This window comes from Erpetoichthys calabaricus, chromosome 5 (genome assembly GCF_900747795.2).
Source record: "Erpetoichthys calabaricus chromosome 5, fErpCal1.3, whole genome shotgun sequence".
Lineage (NCBI taxonomy): Eukaryota > Metazoa > Chordata > Cladistia > Polypteriformes > Polypteridae > Erpetoichthys > Erpetoichthys calabaricus.
The window spans coordinates 113,121,023-113,141,976 of record NC_041398.2 but is presented as its reverse complement, the minus strand read 5'-3'; the positions used below and the strand labels follow the sequence as shown (position 1 = coordinate 113,141,976).

Sequence of the window (20,954 nt, the reverse complement as noted above, 5' to 3'; positions counted from 1 at the left end):
CTATCTTCATGTGGCAGAGTGAATCTTGGTACAGTCACTTTATATTTGGAGTTTGAATGTTTTTCTTAAAATATTTGCTTTGGATGTTCTCTGGAAACTCCAGTTTTCTTTCCACATCCTACAGAGTTACATCTTACTTTAATTGTTGACTCTAAATTAGCCCAGTGTTTAAGTATGATTTTGAGTACACATTTTCTCATCAGTAGATAGGTCCACTCTGCAGGGTTAATTCATGCATTTTGTCCAGTGCTGAAGGGATAGACTCTGACTGCCTGTAACTCTAAAATTGGTTTAGTGGGTTTAGAGAATTTATTGATCAAGGAATATAATTTCTAATCGCAAGCTTTATAGATGACACATACAAAAAACATAACCATGTTATGTTGGGTTCTTAGTTCATTTGCAGATGTATTAAATCGTTAAATATGTTATGGCACCATCATATCACTAACTTTTTAACAGATATTAAAATGGTTTATCTTATCTTTAAATACATTTTCTCATGACATTAGCATTTTTTGAGGCTTTCAGTTTTGAAGGCTTCACGATTCCAGGTAAAATAATATTTTAACTTACATTTTAGATTTAAGTTTTAGTCAATGACTTTTTCTTAGTTAAATTTATTTTTCCTTAGCTGTAAAAGTAAAAAAATATTTTAATTATTTCAGAAAATATGTTTTGAAATGTTACAAATAATTTTGAGGTAACTTTATATATGTGATGTCTGTCAAAATCTGTATATATATTTATGTTAGTAATTATGTGGGTTTAAGTGGAACTTATTTTATTAAATGAAGTGATCAGTTATTGAAAGGAATGCTATGATTTGGATTTTTTAGACTGGATTCTGATCACTGATTGCATGTTACTAGATTTGGCCGATTGTGATTTCTCTTTTTTTTTTTTTTTTTAATAAACACTAGACTCATGTATAAACAGCCATATGGAAGCCTTAAGTTCTATATTAAAGTGGTATTATTACAGCTTACCTGCAGACCACAGGTTTTACGTGTTTATTTTTTGTTAAGAAAATACATTCTGTAAGCCTATTGTACAATGACCATAAAGATAAAATAAATCTTTATTTTAAAAAAAGACTTAAATAAAATCCCCTTAAGACATACTTTTTGTAAAGTAATAAAACATGTACAAAAATAATTACCTATAATACACATGCCATAAAAGAAAAGAAAAATTCTTGTCATAATTATAAGCCAGACTTCTAATAGTTTATCAAGAAGATATTAAGATTAATATGGTTAACAAGTTTACAAGTAAAATGTTAAAATAAAAAGCCTATTGATTACTAGGCAGTGATGGCAAATTCTTCATTTGTTCTTTTTCAAATTAAAAATGTGAGCTGCTGTACTCAGCACAAGCTTTGATTCGTGTCCACTCTCAGACAAGTAGTGTCTGAACTCATTCTCTTAAAATTTCTGCTGAAGATGCACCTCTCTTTTATAACACTCTGCTGTTCAGCTACATGTAAAGGATGATTCTTAAGATTTTTTTCTCAGTTTACTACTTCTTTCTTTAATGTAAAAGCTACTATTCATGTCTTGTTCAGCAGCAGACTAACATGTGCAATTCCTCAAGTACTGTGATACTTTTTTATGAAAGAGCACAGCAACTAAATTACCATAAAGCTTAGGTAAGACAGTTCTGAAAAAATCGTTTTCTGAATCTAATTCACCATACAGCCATTTTCAATCAGCAGCCAATTTTTTATATTATCATTGTAATAGTTTTAATTAGTTCTTTTTAGCAAAGCTGAAATTCAACTCGGGAAGTATGAATAATGTTAAAAACGCTTGCAACAGTAAAGTACTTCAGAATGAGAATAAATTTTGATCATGATCATTTTTTATTGCATTTTTTTGTTCTTGTTGCTTTTATGTATGTTATTTTCTATGTGGTACTTTTTTCAGGCGCACTAAACATGGCGTGCGAAAGGAAGCACTTAAAAAAATGTTGGAGCGGTATGAGCATTACGTCACTGTGCAAAGCATTATGGAGTCATGTTACAAAAAGAGAGTAGCTGAAGAGAATAAAGACTGCCACCTTATCCAGGAAGAGTAAGTCAAATTATATAATTTTTAAAATTATAATCCTCAAATACTACAATTTTAATATGTCTCTTACTGGACAAGACCAAGAATAATATTTATCTTTATCAATTTCCCCTGTATCTGTGCATGTATTCTTTGTCATCCTTTGTCATATAAAAATCTTTACATTAAAATGGGATACATAAATGGCCAGAGACTATTAACAGTAGTATAATGCAAACAACAAATAACGAAAACATTACCACACATTAAACATGCCTAAAGACTATTTACGTATGTATGTATAAAAGCTGCAATTGTCAATACTAGTAGCTGGCATTATGATGTAATGTGTAGATCAATGCACTCTCATCAAGGGTAGTTTTGGGGAATAACAGATATGAAGTGCAATGAGTGACAGTATGCTGTAGTTGTTATTATAAGTAAGGCTGGTACCCAAAAATGGATACCCAGATAGAACTTTTAATAGTGAGCTCTTCCATTTTAGCTGAAATCTTAAGTAGACTTGATGTTAAAAGGCATACAAAGTAAAAGAAAACTAGTCTTCCAGGTTAAAGGAAAATTTTGGAGAAGAAAAATGTGAAAATAATTTTTCATGCAGTTATTTTCAGCCCTTCATTGATCTATGCTAATAGAACAACAGTTTATTGCTCACTTACCTCCAAAACCTAAATACAATTTTAAATTGGCACTTAGAATCAATTAGAACATATTGTCTGATTACTGTATAATCAGTATTTGATTCTAAAGTTTCTTAGTATATTAACTAAACTGCAGCTAATTCAAAGTTGTCCAGTTTAAGACTATTAAAGAAACAAAACAGTTGTGTTGCTGTATTGAAAATTTCCAGTGAGAGTATGCTTAAAGAATGAAATGTATGCTTAAAGCTGGCAACTTGAGAAGCAATATTAAGACGGGTCTTACTTTTCTTGGTCACATATTAAAGCAACATCAAAGTCCCCAGATCATCATTCTACTCATAAGTTATTAATGATAGCTTTTGAAGCTCTAAAACGTTATTTAATAAAATAAACAAATTTCTTAAACCTTGAGCACTGAAACTGTTGTTTTAAACGGTTTTGTTAAAGTTGACCACATCAGTGCTTCTCTCTCCAGTTAACCGTCTTCTGACCCATTTGATCTGTCCCATCAGTTCTCTCGAGCTTTACTACTGTAAATGTAGAATGTACTTCTAATTTGTTTTGTCAAAAATGATAGCTACCACTTGGATCAACTTCAGTCCTTAAAATGATTTTATCTTAAACCTGCCCATTACCCCTGTGTTTATTAACACCTTTCTCATCACTGGACTAGTTTCTCCAGAACTAAAAATTGCTTCAATCAGTTCCCAAGAAGCCAGGACATGTTTTGAGTGATCTTGCAAATTATAGACCAATTTTTAATCTTCTGTTTCTTGCTATAATTCTTGAGTGTGTTTTCTCTGCTGAACTGTTCAATTATCTGTCTCTACATAATTTTTTGAACCATTCCAATGTGGCTTTAGAACTGGGCATAACACTGAAACTGCCCTATGTGTTCTTCATAACCTTATTTCAGCTGACCAAGGTGCTACAAACATGTTAATACTGCTTGATCTCAGTGCTGCCTTTGACCACATGGAAAAATGGCTTGAGCTTGCCTTGCCAAAGTCCTGTTTATCAGACCACTCTGTTCCAATGGGCTTCCATTAGGGTTGTGTCAATGGGCGATAAAATTGGCATTCAACGATTGATTACTAACATGAACATTTCTTTGCCAATGATTTGAATCACGTGATTAAAAACTGTGTACAGCATATGGGTACAGCATATGGGTAGGCTGTAAATGCATTGCATTTTACTAGAAACTTTAAATACTTCTTAGCAGAAAGATCCAATTACATTTTCCTATGCAAAATGGAAACTAGCAATCTGACAATCTCCTCTGTTGTGGAGTTTAGTGTGGTAGGCATGCTGTTTTGTGCACTTTACATTATTATTGAGTAGCTGTGTAAGCCCGTGCTGTAAAAAGCCCGGGGTCTTAGAAACTATTGAAATCATCAGAAAAAAATTGAAATGTAGAGATATCAGGTAATCGAAAGGAACTACTGTGGGCATCTCTCTCCTAGGAGGATTTGTGCTTGCATCGCTTGTGCAAAAGAAAAAGGGATACTGTTTTGCCAATGTTAGCAGCCAAGTGACTTTGTCTTTCTTCGGAGGTTTCATTTTGCTGATGTGCTGTCCTCGCTTGCATTATTACTAGCTAAGCGAGTTTTCTGTTTCTTTGGAGGTGGAGCCCTTACCCCCGACTCCATCTCTCACTTCCGGGCTGGGACAGACACACACATTTCCATGCGTAGACATTTATATACTGTATAAGAAAAAGAAAATGAAGACCTGGATGGGAAGCTGTTTGCAATGTATTATTGAGCAAAGACAAGAGATTCAGGTGGATATACTACAAATATTACAATCATGACAGCTCTGGCAAAAGCCACAACTTTGCTGTAACTAATCTTGATGGGTCAGTCTTGACCGGTGAGATAAAATCCTGCTTAGATTGTTCAAAGACCGCTACTGCTAACCTATCTTTGCATTCATCACGTTACATTTTTCTGTATTTGCAAAAGACTGCAACCTTTCAGGCTGCTAAGAAGAAAAGTCACGAGATTTTAAAAATATATACCCGTCAAAAATCATTTTGCAGCCGTTGTTATGATAACACTGGTGCTGGCTGTAACACATATTCTAGTTTTTCTGGAATAAATAAATCATTATTGAGCCAGTGTTTTTGGAAATTTGATCAGCTCTGCAAAAGATGTATATGAGGCTTTCTTAAGGGAAGTGACGCTGTGCTCCAGTGCAATCAGTGGTTCATGTGTCATATCACTGCCCCGAAAGGTATTTGATACAGCCAAAATGGGCATCACTTAATTTAACTCATGCCTATAACTGACCATTTTCTGTACAGATGTGGCATTTTGAAGGAATAGAAACTTAGCAAGAAAAATCAACTTTAAAACAACACTTGGAAAGAATGCATAAAGCAAACATATTTTACTCACATAAATAATATGAACCTGATCTGCTATGATGGTGTCTATCTGGCACTATTCTGCTTATATTTAGTGATTTTATAAATCCAGAAGCACCAAAAATTAGCAGCCAATGAGATGTGACTTTAGTGCTTGTGCTAGCAGCTTTGGATGAAGGTGCTTATTCCACTGGGTTGTGTATGCACAAATGCAAGTTTGTTGTTTTTGAATCTTGCACAACATCAACAACCTAACTGCTTAGTCAGCTAATAGTTTTGGTTAAATTGTTTCACTCACCATGCTCATTTGCTTTGAAGCCAAAGTGTTACCAAATAGGTGAGGTTTTTGTGCTTTTCTATATTAAACAAGGTATTTTCTTACCTTGTCACAGTACATGGCTATTAATAATGATGACACCCTGTGACCAAATTGAAAATTACAGGAATTGCATGAAAACAATGTTGTCTTACTCAGTTAAAATGGTGATATCCTCCTTTTAAAGCGTACCGCCCAGGGCGATAACATCAGTCGATGATGTTATTGAGGACAATTGATCATCCAGCAAAGAATACACATTGACTAACCCTAATGGATAATAATAAATGTCATTCTGTGCTAGTATGCTATAGTGTTCTCCAGGGTTCACCTTATGGGTCTATTCTGCTTAACATATATAAGTTTTCCTGAGGGCATATCATAAGGAAATAAGACTCCTATGCAGATGACATTCATGTCTACACTGGTATAAAACCTAAAACATTAAAAACTCAATAAAATTTACTTCTTTTACCTTTGCAGTATTGTAAGACTCCAACCATTTCCTCCACATATTCATGCCTTCATCATTTCATTATGACTATGCTATTCTAATTTGCTTCTCTTTGGGTTATTTGTAAAAATTCCTTAACAGGCTCTAGTATGTGCAAACCTGTGATGCCTAGGTTCTTATCTAAACATCATCACAATGTCCTATATTCCCATACTGTCACAACTACACTGGTCTGTTTGTACATATGTTACATCCAAAACTCATCCTCACATACAAGCAGACAATGCCGCAGCCTGTCACTATATCTGTAACCTTGTTAGTCCCTATATTCCCTTGTGCCCTGTTCTGCTAGCTCCTTCACCCTGCCACAGCCTCATTACAAACTTAGAACCATGGGGAGGACGAAAGAGAGAGCTTTTCCTACGTTGCTCCCAGCTATGGAAGATACAGTATTGGAAGTAGCCATTAGAAATTCCCACTTTTGACTGCTTTAAGATAGTACTTAAAATACATCTATTCAAAATAGTTTTTAAGGACACTAAAAGTAATTATTTATATTTGGATTTTTTCTTTATCATATTTTAGTCAGCTAATATTTTACTTTGCTTACTTATACTGTTATTGATATTTAATATTTGCTGATTTGTTTTGTAGAGCTTTGGGTTTAATAAACATGCATTTAAAATAAATGTAAAATAAAATGAGTTTATATCTTATTATAGAATGTTAACAATATTTCCTCAGTGTTTAAAAAAAAAAAAATATAATTTCATGACATTTTCATTAACCTTTATAACATAGTGCTCCTTCGACAGCAATATGTCATAATTATTTCCTTGACTGGTGGTATGGTGTTGCAATAGTTACAGTGGTGTGAAAAACTATTTGCCCCCTTCCTGATTTCTTATTCTTTTGCATGTTTGTCACACAAAATGTTTCTGATCATCAAACACATTTAACCATTAGTCAAATATAACACAAGTAAACCCAAAATGCAGTTTTTAAATGATGGTTTTTATTATTTAGGGAGAAAAAAAATCCAAACCTACATGGCCCTGTGTGAAAAAGTAATTGCCCCCTTGTTAAAAAATAACCTAACTGTGGTGTATCACACCTGAGTTCAATTTCCGTAGCCACCCCCAGGCCTGATTACTGCCACACCTGTTTCAATCAAGAATTCACTTAAATAGGAGCTGCCTGACACAGAGAAGTAGACCAAAAGCACCTCAAAAGCTAGACATCATGCCAAGATCCAAAGAAATTCAGGAACAATTGAGAACAGAAGTAATTGAGATCTATCAGTCTGGTAAAGGTTATAAAGCCATTGCTAAAGCTTTGGGACTCCAGCGAACCACAGTGAGAGCCATTATCCACAAATGGCAAAAACATGGAACAGTGGTGAACCTTCCCAGGAGTGGCCGACCGACCAAAATTACCCCAAGAGCGCAGAGACGACTCATCCGAGAGGTCACAAAAGACCCCAGGACAACGTCTAAAGAACTGCAGGCCTCACTTGCCTCAATTAAGGTCAGTGTTCACGACTCCACCATAAGAAAGAGACTGGGCAAAAACGGCCTGCATGGCAGATTTCCAAGACGCAAACCACTGTTAAGCAAAAAGAACATTAGGGCTCGTCTCAATTTTGCTAAGAAACATCTCAATGATTGCCAAGACTTTTGGGAAAATACCTTGTGGACTGATGAGTCAAAAGTTGAACTTTTTGGAAGGCAAATGTCCCGTTACATCTGGCGTAAAAGGAACACAGCATTTCAGAAAAAGAACATCATACCAACAGTAAAATATGGTGGTGGTAGTGTGATGGTCTGGGGGTGGTTTTGCTGCTTCAGGACCTGGAAGGCTTGCTGTGATAGATGGAACCATGAATTCTACTGTCTACCAAAAAATCCTGAAGGAGAATGTCCGGCCATCTGTTCGTCAACTCAAGCTGAAGCGATCTTGGGTGCTGCAACAGGACAATGACCCAAAACACACCAGCAAATCCACCTCTGAATGGCTGAAGAAAAACAAACTGAAGACTTTGGAGTGGCCTAGTCAAAGTCCTGACCTGAATCCAATTGAGATGCTATGGCATGACCTTAAAAAGGCGGTTCATGCTAGAAAACCCTCAAATAAAGCTGAATTACAACAATTTTGCAAAGATGAGTGGGCCAAAATTCCTCCAGAGCGCTGTAATAGACTCATTGCAAGTTATCGCAAACGCTTGATTGCAGTTATTGCTGCTAAGGGTGGCCCAACCAGTTATTAGGTTCAGGGGGCAATTACTTTTTCACACAGGGCCATGTAGGTTTGGATTTTTTTTTCTCCCTAAATAATAAAAACCACCATTTACAAACTGCATTTTGTGTTTACTTGTGTTATATTTGACTAATGGTTAAATGTGTTTGATGATCAGAAACATTTTGTGTGACAAACATGCAAAAGAATAAGAAATCAGGAAGGGGGCAAATAGTTTTTTCACACCACTGTAACTCCGCTGCCTCATTCTGTTTTTTGGGTCTGAATCCTGTACCTAGTCATTGGCTCTGTGGAGTATGCACATTCTCTCAATACCTGCATGAGTATTATTTATTTATTTCTTTTTTTAATTAATTTTATTGTAATCATTCTGTACATATAGATCAATTTTTATGAAAAATAGGATTGAAAGCAAACCCCACCTCTGAGAAGGAGAGCATGGCCAAAGGAGTAATACTTAAGGCTTGTAAACATGCCTAAATTATTGAGTTTAATAGGGCAAAAAAATATAAATGGAGAAGGAAAAGAAATATGGAAATAATTATTTCTTCTTATTCTGAATTATTATTGATTAAATCCTGCCAGGTTTTGAAATAATTCTGTACAGATCCCCTAACTGAGAATTTGATTTTTTCCAATTTCAAATAATATAAAACATCGGTTTCCCACTGACTTATTAGAGGAGAGTTAGGATTCTTCCAATTTAACAAAATCAGTCTGTGTGCCAAAAGTGTAGTGAATGCAATCACAGTTTGCTTGTCCTTATCCATTTCAAATCCATCTGGAAGAACACCAAACACAGCTATTAGTGGGTTAGGAGGGATTGTGACACCAAGGCTGTCTGAAAGGCACTTAAAAATTTTGGTCCAAAATGATGTTACTTTGGTGTATGCCCAAAACATGTGACCCAGTGAGGCAGGAGCTTGGTTGCAGCGTTCGCAGATTGGATCTTGCCCTGGAAACATTTTGGACAGTTGTAAGCGAGACAGATGAGCTCGATATATAATTTTGAGTTGAATAATTCTATGCTTTGCTCATATGGAACTCGAGTGAATTCTTTGCATTACTACCTTCCACTCCTTTTCTGATTATATTAAGAGATCTTTTTCCCATTGTCCTCTTGTATCTTTGAAAGGAAGGGACTCTAATAAAATTTTATATATTGCAGAAATGGTGTCTAAGTCCTCGATGTTGAGCAGTATTTTTTCCAGCATGGTGGAGGGTACGAGATGAGGAAAATCTGGCAGGTTCTGTTTCACAAAGTTTCTAATTTGAAGATAGTGAAAGAAATGTGTAGCTGGAAGGTTAAATTTGGAATGTAATTGTTCAAAGGATGCAAAAAGATATGGTCTATATAAAGATCTCTGAGCAATTTAATCCCAAATCTTTTCTAGATATTAAAAACTGGATATGTTCGCGAGGGTTGAAAGAGGTGGTTCTCTTGCAGGGGTGCCACAGATAGAAGATTTTCCATCTTAAATTGCTTTCTAAATTGGTTCCATGTTCTGAGTGAGTGAAACACAATTGGGTTATTAGTATATTTGCAATAAGTTGCATTTATTGGAGCGCAGAACAGGGAATATAAAGAAGTGCTGCAGGATTTTACTTCTATTGCGGACCAGGCTTGTGTATGTTCATTTATTTGTGTCCAGGTTTTTATGGCTTGTATGTTTGCTGCCCAGTAATAAAACTGAAAATTAGGTAGAGCCATGCCACCTTCTGCCTGAGGTGTTATTTTTTTCTCCAGCCGTCTGGAGTTTTTTTTTTTTTTTTTTTTTTTTTCTGTCCCCCCAGGCCATCGGACCTTACTGTTTTTCTATGTTAACTAATGTTGTCTTATTTTAATTTCTTATTTTGTCTTTTGTTTTTATTTCCTTTTCTTCCTTATGTAAAGCACTTTGAGCTACTTCTTTGTATGAAAATGTGCTATATAAATAAAATGTTGTTGTTGTTTGTAGGGTCGCTCTTCGGATACGTGAATGTTTTGAGTTCCAAATAAATGAGGTTATGGTTGAATCTAATTGCTTAAAAAATGATTTATTGATATATATTGGGATGTTTTGAAATAAAAAAATAAAGCTTAGGAAGAATATTCATCTTAACAACGTTAATTCTTCCAGCTAGAGTGAGATGAAGGGTTGACAATCTATGAAAGTCTTGCTTAATTTTTTCCATACAGACGGCGAAATTTTGTTGATAAAGAGCTTTATGTTTACTTGTGATATTTACCAATAGGTATTTAAACTGATCTGCTATGGTAAAAGGTAGGGTGTCCAATCTAATATTATATGCTTGTGAATTCACTGGAAAGAGTATACTTTTATTCAAATTAATTCTGAGACCAGAGATCTTTTGAAAATCTGAAAGTGCTGTTAAAACTGCAGGCACAGTGTTTTCTGGGCCTGATATATATAAAACCATATCATCTGCATATAGAGAAATTTTCTGTTCCAGTCCTTCTCGGATAATCCCCTTTATCTGATAAGAATTTCGACAGTGGCCTGCCAGTGGTTCAATGACGATTGCAAACAGCAGTGGTGACAAAGGGCATCCTTGTCTGGTGCCACGTTCTAGTTTAAAGTAGTCTGAACAAATGTTGTTAATACAGACTGATGCTTCTGGACTGGTGTACAGTAGTTTGATCCATGCACAAATATTCAGGCCAAACCGAAATTTCTCCAATGCAGTGAAAAGGTAGTTCCATTCAATCATCTCAAATGCTTTTTCTGCATCCAATGATAATATCATCTCTGGGGTGTTTGACTTTGCTGGTGAAATATATTACATTAAACATGCGTCGAAAATTGGAAGATAAGTGTCGGCCTTTAATAAATCCAGTTTGATCCTGTGATATTACTGAAGGCAGCACTTTCTCCATCCTTCTAGCTATAATTTTTGAGAGTATCTTAACATCATTATTCAGAAGTGAAATTGGTCTGTATGATACACATTGTAACAAGTCCTTATTTTGTTTAGGAAAGACGGTGATTAATGCTTGACGAAAAGTTTGAGGTAGAATTTGATTGTCTCTAGCTTCTGTAAATGTTGCCAATAAGAGGGGAGCTAGCTGAGTGGAGAATTTCTTATAAAATTCTATAGGGTAGCCATCAGGGCCTGCTGATTTCCCGCCTTGAAGTGACTTTATAGCATCTTGTAATTCTGATAGGGACAGAGGTTTATCCAGTTCCTCAGATAAAAAATACTAAAAGTATCTATTTGTGGTATCTGTAATGTATCCAGAAATTCATTAGATTGTGTGTTGTCTTCTTTAAACTCAGTAGAATATAAGGTTTTATAGTAGTCTCTAAATGTGTGCATTATATTTTTATGGTCAAAGATTTCATCTCCATTAGTGTTGGTGATTACTGGGATTGCATTGCGAACTTCTTGCTTGTGGATTTGTTGAGCTAAAAGCTTATTAGCTTTCTCTCCATGTTCATAGTAATGATGTCTTGATTTATAAATAAGTTGTTCAGTTTCTTTAGTTGTCAAGATGTTGGGTTCTGTATGCAGAGCCTGCCTTTTCCTGTGAAGAGCCTCACTTGGACGCCTGGCTTGTTCTTCATCTATACTAGTAATTGCGCTTCTTAGCTCTGACACTTTCTTGGTTTCTAATTTATTTCTGTGGGAAAGATATGAAATAATCTGTCCTCTTAAGAAGGCCTTTAGAATTTCCCAGAGTGTTCCTGCAGAGACCTCTGAGAGTGTGTTTGTCTCTAGGAAGAAGCTAATTTGTTTGGATATAAATTCTGTACAGTTCTTGTCTGCTAATAGAAGTGGGTTAAGGCGCCATCTGCGAGGTGAGTGTGGGGGGCATAATGATTTTAGCTCCAAAACTAGAGGTGCATGGTCGGAGATAACAATTGTGTCGTATTTAAAAAGATTTAATCGTAAGCAAGAAATGATTATCTTTAAAGAAATAGTCGATTCTTGAGAAGCTATGATGCACTGGTGAGTAGAACAAATATGTTCTTGAGTTTTGGTTTAGAAACCTCCAGGGGTCTGATAAGTTGTGGTTAGTTACAAACTGTGTAATTGTCTTTGCAGTGTTAGATGTCGCCCCCCCTGTGGCAGGAGTTCTACCTAAGAGTGGATTTAAAACACAAAGTCCCCAGCCATTATAATTGGGAATGGATTCAAATAGATTTTGCATGAATTCCTTATCATCAACATTGGGTGCATAAACATTTATCAAAATCATTTTACAGTTAAATAAGTTGCCAATGACCATCACATATCTCCCTTCAGGATCCAATACTACATCTGACGCTACAAATGGGACTGTTCTATGTATGAGAATTCCCACACCTCTAGTTTTCTTTGTAAAGCTAGAATGGAACATTTGGCCAGTCCAGTCTTTTTGTAGCCGGAATTGATCCTTGCTTAGTAAGTGGGTCTCCTGTAAAAATACTATTTTAGCATTTAAGCGTGAGAGCATACTTTCTTTCTCTTTAATTTGTGATTCAGGCCTTTAACATTCCAGCTCACAAAATTAACTGTCCCATCATGGAGACATTGATTCTGAATTTTTAATGTCATTTTATAGTCTTAACTGGTAATGAGGCAGTTTTAATCTTAATTTCCAATTTTCCCACGAGTTATTGCCATAGTTATAATTATAAGGATTTAAAGGATAGATTAGATATAGCTTGCTCTCTTTCTCTTCCCCCCCCTTGTACCCCCACCCCCCCCATTTTGCCTCCCCACATGAGGCTAGACCCCACTTCACAATGTCCCAGTCCTCTGACATACCGAGAGACAGAGCACGTCCAAAACAAAACAAGCCCAAAACCTCCGCACTCCCCGGCAGTGGTGTTTGAGAATTAAAAAGTAGAGATATCTATTGCAGCTAAAGTCTAAATACTATCTGCCAAAAATATAATCATTAACAGTCTTTAAGCTTAAAATATAATCTTCAGCAATTTTAAAATAATAAGATAATTAAATAATGAGCCCTGGGAGTGGTGTTAAAAAGTAGTCTAAGATAAGCATAGTAAATCCTAATGCAATAATAGAAATAATAATAGATAGATAGATACTTTATTAATCCCAATGGGAAATTCCATAAACCAAGGGTATGATGTTAAACAATCTCCTTTAGGGTAGTAAAAGAAAAAAAAAAAACCCTGCTTTAATTACTTCCACACACTCACGTCTATAACTTCCACACACTCGCGTCTATAACTGTAATTAAAACATAAACATATAGCGTCCAAGTAAAGAAAAGGGTGTGTGATTATAATACCCATGTCTTCAAGTGGATCAGACAGCAGGTGATAGCTCCTTGCCATGCCATGACAGGATACGGCTCCTTATTGTCTTTCAAAAGAGTGTCGGGAACAGCTTCTTTAATTCCTTTTCAGCTTCCTCCTTGCTTGAAAATACATAATATTGGCCACGAACTTCCACTTTCAGTTTGGCGGGATACAAGAGGCTGTATTTGATATCGGCTTTCCGTAACAGTTGTTTAATGTTGAAGAAGACTGCCCGTTTTGCAGCTGTTAAAGGTGAGAAGTCAAGGAAAATATGAGATTATTTTCCAATATAATCTCTTGCTTGTGTCTGAGAAGTGACATCACATCAAGCTTACATCGTACTCGCTCAAAGCGAACAATAAAAGACCTAGGTTTAAAGGTATTTGAACTGCGTATACGATAAGCTGCTGCTATCTCGGCATCTGGTTTAAAGTCATCTCCAATTATTTTAGAGAGTAATTCTACTGCAAATTTCACTGGGTTTGTACTTTCTCGTTTCTCAGGTAGACCTTCGATTCTAATATTATTCCTTCTGCACCCATCCTCCAGGGCTGCAAGTCTATCACCGAGTTTTTGCATTCGGAATTCACAGCTGTAGCTTTTTCATCGGCGTTAGATGCCAATTGTTCCGCTGTTTCAGTTTGAGCCGTGAATATCTGCTTAACGTCGTCATCCAGCTGATCAGCAAGTTTTTTTCAGTTTGGATCTATTTTCTTCAATGTGTCCCTCTATTTTCCCCACTATACCTTTTAAAGGTCGAATCAAAACGATTAAATAGATGCATTTCCCGGTCTTTGTTATACTTCTTAAGCCCCTTAAGTTCCTTCTTAAGCTCATTTACGGCTGTGGAGTGTTGCGATCATCTCTTTCAGTTCGGACAGATCGCTTTGGCTTTCATGCTCCATGAGTGGAATTGCCGCTCCTATTACAACCGATGCTCCAGGCTCGCGAGGAGTACACGAGAGCACGTACTGCTGGGCCTTTTCTAGTTTCGAGTGATCTTCTTATTTTGAGTATACTGCTTTTCTTTTTATTTCTCAAAGATGGGATGTGTGCGCACACCTAAGTCTGGTTCTTTGTGCAAGGTTGTTTCAAGCCTCGAGTTTGATGCTTTCAGGATAGGCTGTGGTTTCCTGTAACCCTGAACTGCATTAAGAGGGCTTGAGAGAGTTTGTTCTTTAACATTGTGTTAAGAATGAAGGAGTGTTTTGACTTTAGCCATCTAACTCATTGAGAAAAAAAGTAATCTTCATTTTTAATTAATTATTACCAGAGTTATGAGGAGATCGGAATCACTGAGCAAGGTTCATGGTTATTGTGCAAATGTTTTTAGTGATAAAATAAAAATGTATCAAGGATATGCAATAGTTTTATTTTCTGTTTTGCTTAATTAGTGTAATCATCTAAATTTTGAATTCATAATACAACTTGTTATTCAAATGCTCTTAAATGCTGCAGATTTTGGTATTTCATTTTTTTTTATTATTTGCCTTTTTTCCCAGGGTAATAAACTTGCCTTTAAAACCTGATATTTTAGAAGACCAACATAGCAGAACACCACCTGCAGCTGGCAATTTAAGTACTGAATTTTCTCCTGATGTGCAAAAGGGAGACCAATATGCAACCTCTGAAAATGTGGCTTGCAAGATCAAACCAGGTCAATTCCTACCAAGTAATGACACTACCCAAGTCGGAGATGTTTTCTTTTCTGCTGCTAGTGTGGAACATGTAGGTGGATTAAACTGTAAGGAAATGAAAAAAACTTTGCATATATCTGACAGCAATAATGAAATGGTGGAAAATGATGCTGAAAGTGTTTTATCTGAGAGCACATTGATGTCAGCTGGAGATAGGACACCAGTGCCCTTCTGTCAGTCTATTGGCCAAAGGGTCCGAAGAAGTAGGCAGAGGAATTCAGAGGTAGAAAACAAGAACCAGGAAGATACAAAAGTCATGAATGCACAAAACTTTACTCAGCCTTCAGAAAAGTGTAATTTGTGGGTTGAACACACTATTCAAAAAAATCAAAACTACCAGGAGCTACTTATCTTCAAAGATGACTGGCCCATAGATCAGTCACGCGAGCAGCGGATGCAAAAATTAGGGAGAAGGAAAAGATCAGAGCTGTCTGCTGAGAAACTTAACAGTGATACTGAAAAAATGAGAGAAAAGAAATATCATATGAACAGTGAAATGCAAAAACTTATGAATATGCTTGAAATAGTACCCAAAATAGCTGCCAGCCAAGACACAGGGAGCCAAAACTTGGACTCTGTTGATGACGAAGGATTTACAGTGGATACAGTGGTAGAAAGTGATGATGGTCTTGGTAATTCTCAGTCTTTTGCCAGTTTAAACCCAAAAGAATATGAAAAGCAGGCTGAACTATCATACATTGTGGAAAACATTTCTTCCATACCTATATCTGAAAATGGTTATTTAGAGGCAATCAAAAGCAAAAGTCCTGAAGATACATTTTTAGGTGATTATTCAATAAGTAATGTATATGCAACCTCTATGATTAATGCAGATAAACAGACCAGTGGCACCGAAACTGAAGAAGTCAATTGTTCTGTAGACCAATTAATTTCAAATAATAGTCAATTTGTAGTTAATGAAGATGATCAATACGATATTCAAAATAATCAACATCAAAAGAATAAGCAAGTTCGAAGATCTGGCAAGCAGTGTAAATTGGCTCTTACATTTGCAAAAAAGACTCCCGTGTCTCCAGAAACATGTGGTGATTCTCCACAAACTCCACTGTTCAGTGAAGTCACAATGAAAGACTCTGCTCTCTGTTCACCTGAGTCTGAGGAAGTCCAGCCTATCAGAGTATCACAAACTTATCAAACGGCATCCCAGTTAGGTGAAGTTGCATTCAGTTCTCTGAAATCTAGAAGGGATGATGTGACTATGCTTGAAGCACAAATGGGATCTTTAGCCACAATAGTTCAGTGTCAGGATCCCACCCCTGATATTGTAGCAAGTAATGCTTCCATGTCCCATTGGATAGATGGGTATATTTCTCCACTTGTCCAGACTCCTGATGAAAATGAACAGATCCCACAAACCACCACAAGGTTTTCATCCCTATCACCCTGTTTGGATGAGCTTATTCCAGAAACGGTTGACTCTGCCTCGTGGTCAGCTGATCTGAACGAAGCAGTCTCTGTGGATATAACAGGCAGTGCTTCCTATTTACCAGAGACCGATGTATATATTGAAACAAAGACAGACTCTATGTTAAAATTATACAATGCTGATGAAGGCATCACCAATGTTACATTATGGTGTTCTCTAAATTCACAAGAAAATGATCCAGTCATTGAAACCTCTGAAGCTGAATCAACTTGCCAATTAGATGATTTGGTCAGTAAAAATGTAATTTCTTCATCTGAAACCTGTCAGTTTAATGAAGTATTCTCTCAAACCGAAAAAAGCTTTGTGAATTGTGATGAATTAAACAAAAATGAAGGTAACTTTGTTTCTAAATCAGCACAGTCGAATAGTGGAAACCTAGATTTTACATGTTTTCATAATAGTCCCTTAAATCAGCAAAGTGATCTTCCAAGCAGCTCTGGATCATACAAAACTGATGAAAATATCTTTGAAATTAAAGAGTACTCTGCCACAGTATCTCCTCAATTATGTGAAGTCAGCCATGTTACTACAATAAGTTGTTCTTCCAAATTGTCCCAGCTTAATGAAGCCACAAAAGCTGCAATAAACTGTAATTTTGGACCACCCCTAATTGAAGATGCTTTAACTGAAGGTGAAGTGAGTTATCTGTGTGACTCCTCTCAGCCAGTTATTCAGGACATTACAGTGAGTTCTACAACTGAGTCTTCTCATTTGGCCATCTCAGAAATTATTGAAAGTTCTGCACCTGAATGGCCCAAATCTGATAAGGCTCCTGCAGAAATGATAATTAAGTCTCAATACAAATTTTCCACTTTACCTGAAGTCACCACAAATACTGTAACAGTTTTTCCTTCTGTTGAGACCCCTCCTTCTAATGAGGTTGGCACAGAAATTGTAAAGAACCCCCCTTCTCTATCACCACAGTCTGATGAAGTCATCTCTGAATATATTGTAGCATCCACCTCTGAATCTGCTTATTTTGAAAAAATTAGCTCAGTTGATCACATCATCAGAGACTCAGTAAAAAAAAAAATATCTGCTGTTTCAACTCAGACTGCACCAGAAGATTTTACATTAGTGTGGAGAGTAGAGAAAGAGACAGTGGATACGTCTGGAGTAAAAGTTTTAATGGGAAATAAAGATAACTTTAAGCCAAAGATTTTGGATTCAGTATTATTGGTTAGCTGTCTGCAAGTGCCATATAGAGCGGTATATGAGAAAAGCACTCAAGTGGAAGAAAGTGAATTTAAGAATAAGGACAAAGTGAGGAATCTTCACATTCTCAAGCAGCACTTTAAACTGGTTTCTTATGACATCTTAGAGGACTTATATGAAAAGTGCAATAATGATTTAGACTGGACTATTAATTTGTTGCTGGATTCAGGAGAAAAGTTCTACAAGGAAGACGTAGAGGATAGCACTGAGTTTTCAGGGTTAAAGGAAAAGATTTTTGTTGATCACACCCCTCATGACTTAAATAGTAAAGAACTATTAAACATTGGCATTTCAGGGGAAAAACATGTTGAAAATACTGAAGCTGTGATAAATGATCCATGGTGCTATCATCAGAAAGAGTTTTATTGTGATTATCTAGAAATAAAGTATGACAGTAATCCTGCTGTAAACTCCTCATGCTGTCTAGAGGAAATGTGCAATAGAAGTGAATTGAACATTGTGCCTTTGCAGCCACAAGTGTTTCAGCAACCCCATATTCAAGACAGAGATCTTGTGTTGAGCAATAATTTGCAGTTGCACGAACAGTTGCACAAAGATAAAGGACTGAATGAACTAAAGGGGGACTTAAAAGCAGCAATATCTCAACAAAATACTTTGACTGGTTTAAATAATAGTTCACTGTTGAATTCATCAGAATGTAGAGAAAAATTGGAATTGTCATCGACTTCTACAGAAATGCAGAAACAAAATCGTACTAAGCAATCAAATGGAAAGAAAATGGAACCTTTACATATCAAAACTTTAGAGCTCTGTTTGCCTCCAGAGCTGGCATTTCAACTCAGTGACCTATTTGGACCAGTTGGTATTGATCCAGGTGAGCCCTGTTTTTCCATGATTTAATTACATGAAATTTTTTTGACATCATTACTTTTTTAAAAAAAAAAATACAAAAAGACTGTATAAAATAAATAATCCAAAAAGATGTTACACTGTACTTATCAAACAATGTACAATATGCATATATTTATTTAAAAAACCGGTTTATGACTTTACTGGGTGATGGGGAATTGTAGCCAAACAAAGTAGCATTTGAGTCAAAGCAGGAATTGGCTGTGGATAAGATGCCAGTCTTTTGGAAGGCACACTCTTGCACATCCCACACTCACACTCGGCCTACCAAGCATGTCTGTGGCATGTGAAATGACACTACTGTACTTGTGTAACATCTTTTACTTAACTAATTATTCAGTTAAATTATCAAATGTAACTATTAGAAAATACCCCATACCTCTTTACAGAATCTATTGAGGACAGTAAAAGGTGTTTTTGGTCTTTGATCATGGACTGCCCTATTCAATTTGTAATGAGGTTCTAGATGAAAAGATTACATGGTCATGTTAGTTTTGTAGTAAACTATTTCTTTGAGGGGTCTAGATTTGTGTGTGGGTGTCATTTTATATTTGAATGATAATGGCAACTAGGTTTGGCATTTGGTAAAGCTCATATAGCTCTTAACAAGATCAGTGAAACAAGTGAATGCAAAAATAGCCCCATCAAATTAAAGTTTCAGTATCATATTTTCTAGTGGGCATATATTTCTGCATTCCATTTACAATCCCAATTGTTGCAAACCCCTCAGCTTGTGTACTTGACTTTGTATTTTCTATTTTTTGGCTACATCTCCAAGTGCAATTTCTTTCAGCAAAGTCTTTGCTCTTACTTTTCCTGGCTATTCACAGTAAAACATTTATTATGCTGTTTCCAGATGCAAACAATATTGTAGTTTTTGGTTTCTCTCAATCTCAAGCTTCATCACTCTTCTTGAGAGCAAGATATATTTATACATTTCAAAAGGTAATATTTATATTTCTTCTATGTATTCATCCTTTCTATGTATCCACGGACACCAGCTCATTTGAGGTACATTCACTCAGTAATGCAGGGAGAATTTAGAGTTATCCGTTATCACTCCAACTTGTACATCTTCAGAGAATGTTCACATTGATCTAGAGAGAACAAGGCAGTCTGCACATAGTTAGGTCCATAAATATTTGGACAGAGACAACTTTTTTCTAATTTTGGTTCTGTACATTACCACAATGAATTTTAAATGAACCAACTCAAATGCAGTTGAAGTGCAGACTTTCAGCTTTAATTCAGTGGGGTGAACAAAATGATTGCATAAAAATGTGAGGCAACTAAAGCATTTTTTAACACAATCCCTTCATTTCAGGGGCTCAAAAGTAATTGGACAAATTAAATAACTGGAAATAAAATGTTCTATTTCAATTTCTAGTACTTGGTTGAAAACCCTTTCCTGGCAATGACAGCCTGAAGTCTTGAACTCTTGGACATCACCAGATGCTGGGTTTCCTCCTTTTTAATGCTCTGCCAGGCCTTTGCTGCAGCGGCTTTCAGTTGGTTTGTTTGTGGGCCTTTCTGTCCGAAGTTTAGTCTTCAACAAGTGAAATGCATGCTCAATTGGGTTAAGATCAGATGACTGACTTGGCCATTCAAGAATTTTGCACTTCTTTGCTTTAATAAATTCCTGGGTTGCTTTGGCTGTATGTTTTGGGTCATTGTCCATCTGTATCATCAATTTGACTGCATTTAGCTGGATTTGAGCAGACAGTATGTCTGTGAACACCTCAGAATTCAATCAGCTTCTTCTGTCCTGTGTCACATCATCAATAAACACTAGTGTCCCAGTGCCACTGGCAGCCATGCACGCCCAAGCCATCACACTGCCTCCTCCGTGTTTTACAGATGATGTGGTATGCTTTGGATAATGAGCTGTTCCACGCCTTCTCCATACTTTTTTCTTGCCATCATTCTGGTAGAGGTTGATCTTGGTTTCATCTGTCCAAAGAATGTTTTTCCAGAACTGTGCTGGCTTTTTTAGATGTTCTTTAGCAAAGTCCAATCTAGCCTTTCTATTCTTGAGGCTTATGAGTGGCTTGCACCTTGCAGTGCACCCTCCGTTTTTAGTTTCATGCAGTCTTCTCTTTATGGTAGACTTGGATATCGATACGCCTACCCCCTGGGGAGTGTTGTTCACTTGGTTGGCTGTTGTGAAGGGGTTTCTCTTCACCATGGAAATGATTCTGCGATCATCCACCACTGTTGTCTTCCATGGACGTCCAGGGGCCTCATGTATAAACGGTGTGTACACACAGAAATGTTGCGTAAGAACATTGCCATGTTCAAATCGCGATGTATAAAACCTACACTTGGCGTAAAGCCACGCACTTTTCCACGGTACCTCATACCAT

General features: G+C 36.4%; 1 protein-coding gene across 1 annotated transcript in view; it reads left to right on the top strand.

Moving 5' to 3' along the window:
- Window positions 1-20,954, top strand: part of n4bp2 (NEDD4 binding protein 2) — a 103,762-nt gene that overhangs the window by 35,129 nt on the left and 47,679 nt on the right. The window contains exons 6-7 of the mRNA XM_028801960.2: window positions 1,929-2,075; window positions 14,865-18,556. Of these exons, the coding sequence (XP_028657793.1) occupies window positions 1,929-2,075; window positions 14,865-18,556 (3,839 nt within the window). The remainder of the gene's footprint in view (window positions 1-1,928; window positions 2,076-14,864; window positions 18,557-20,954) is intronic.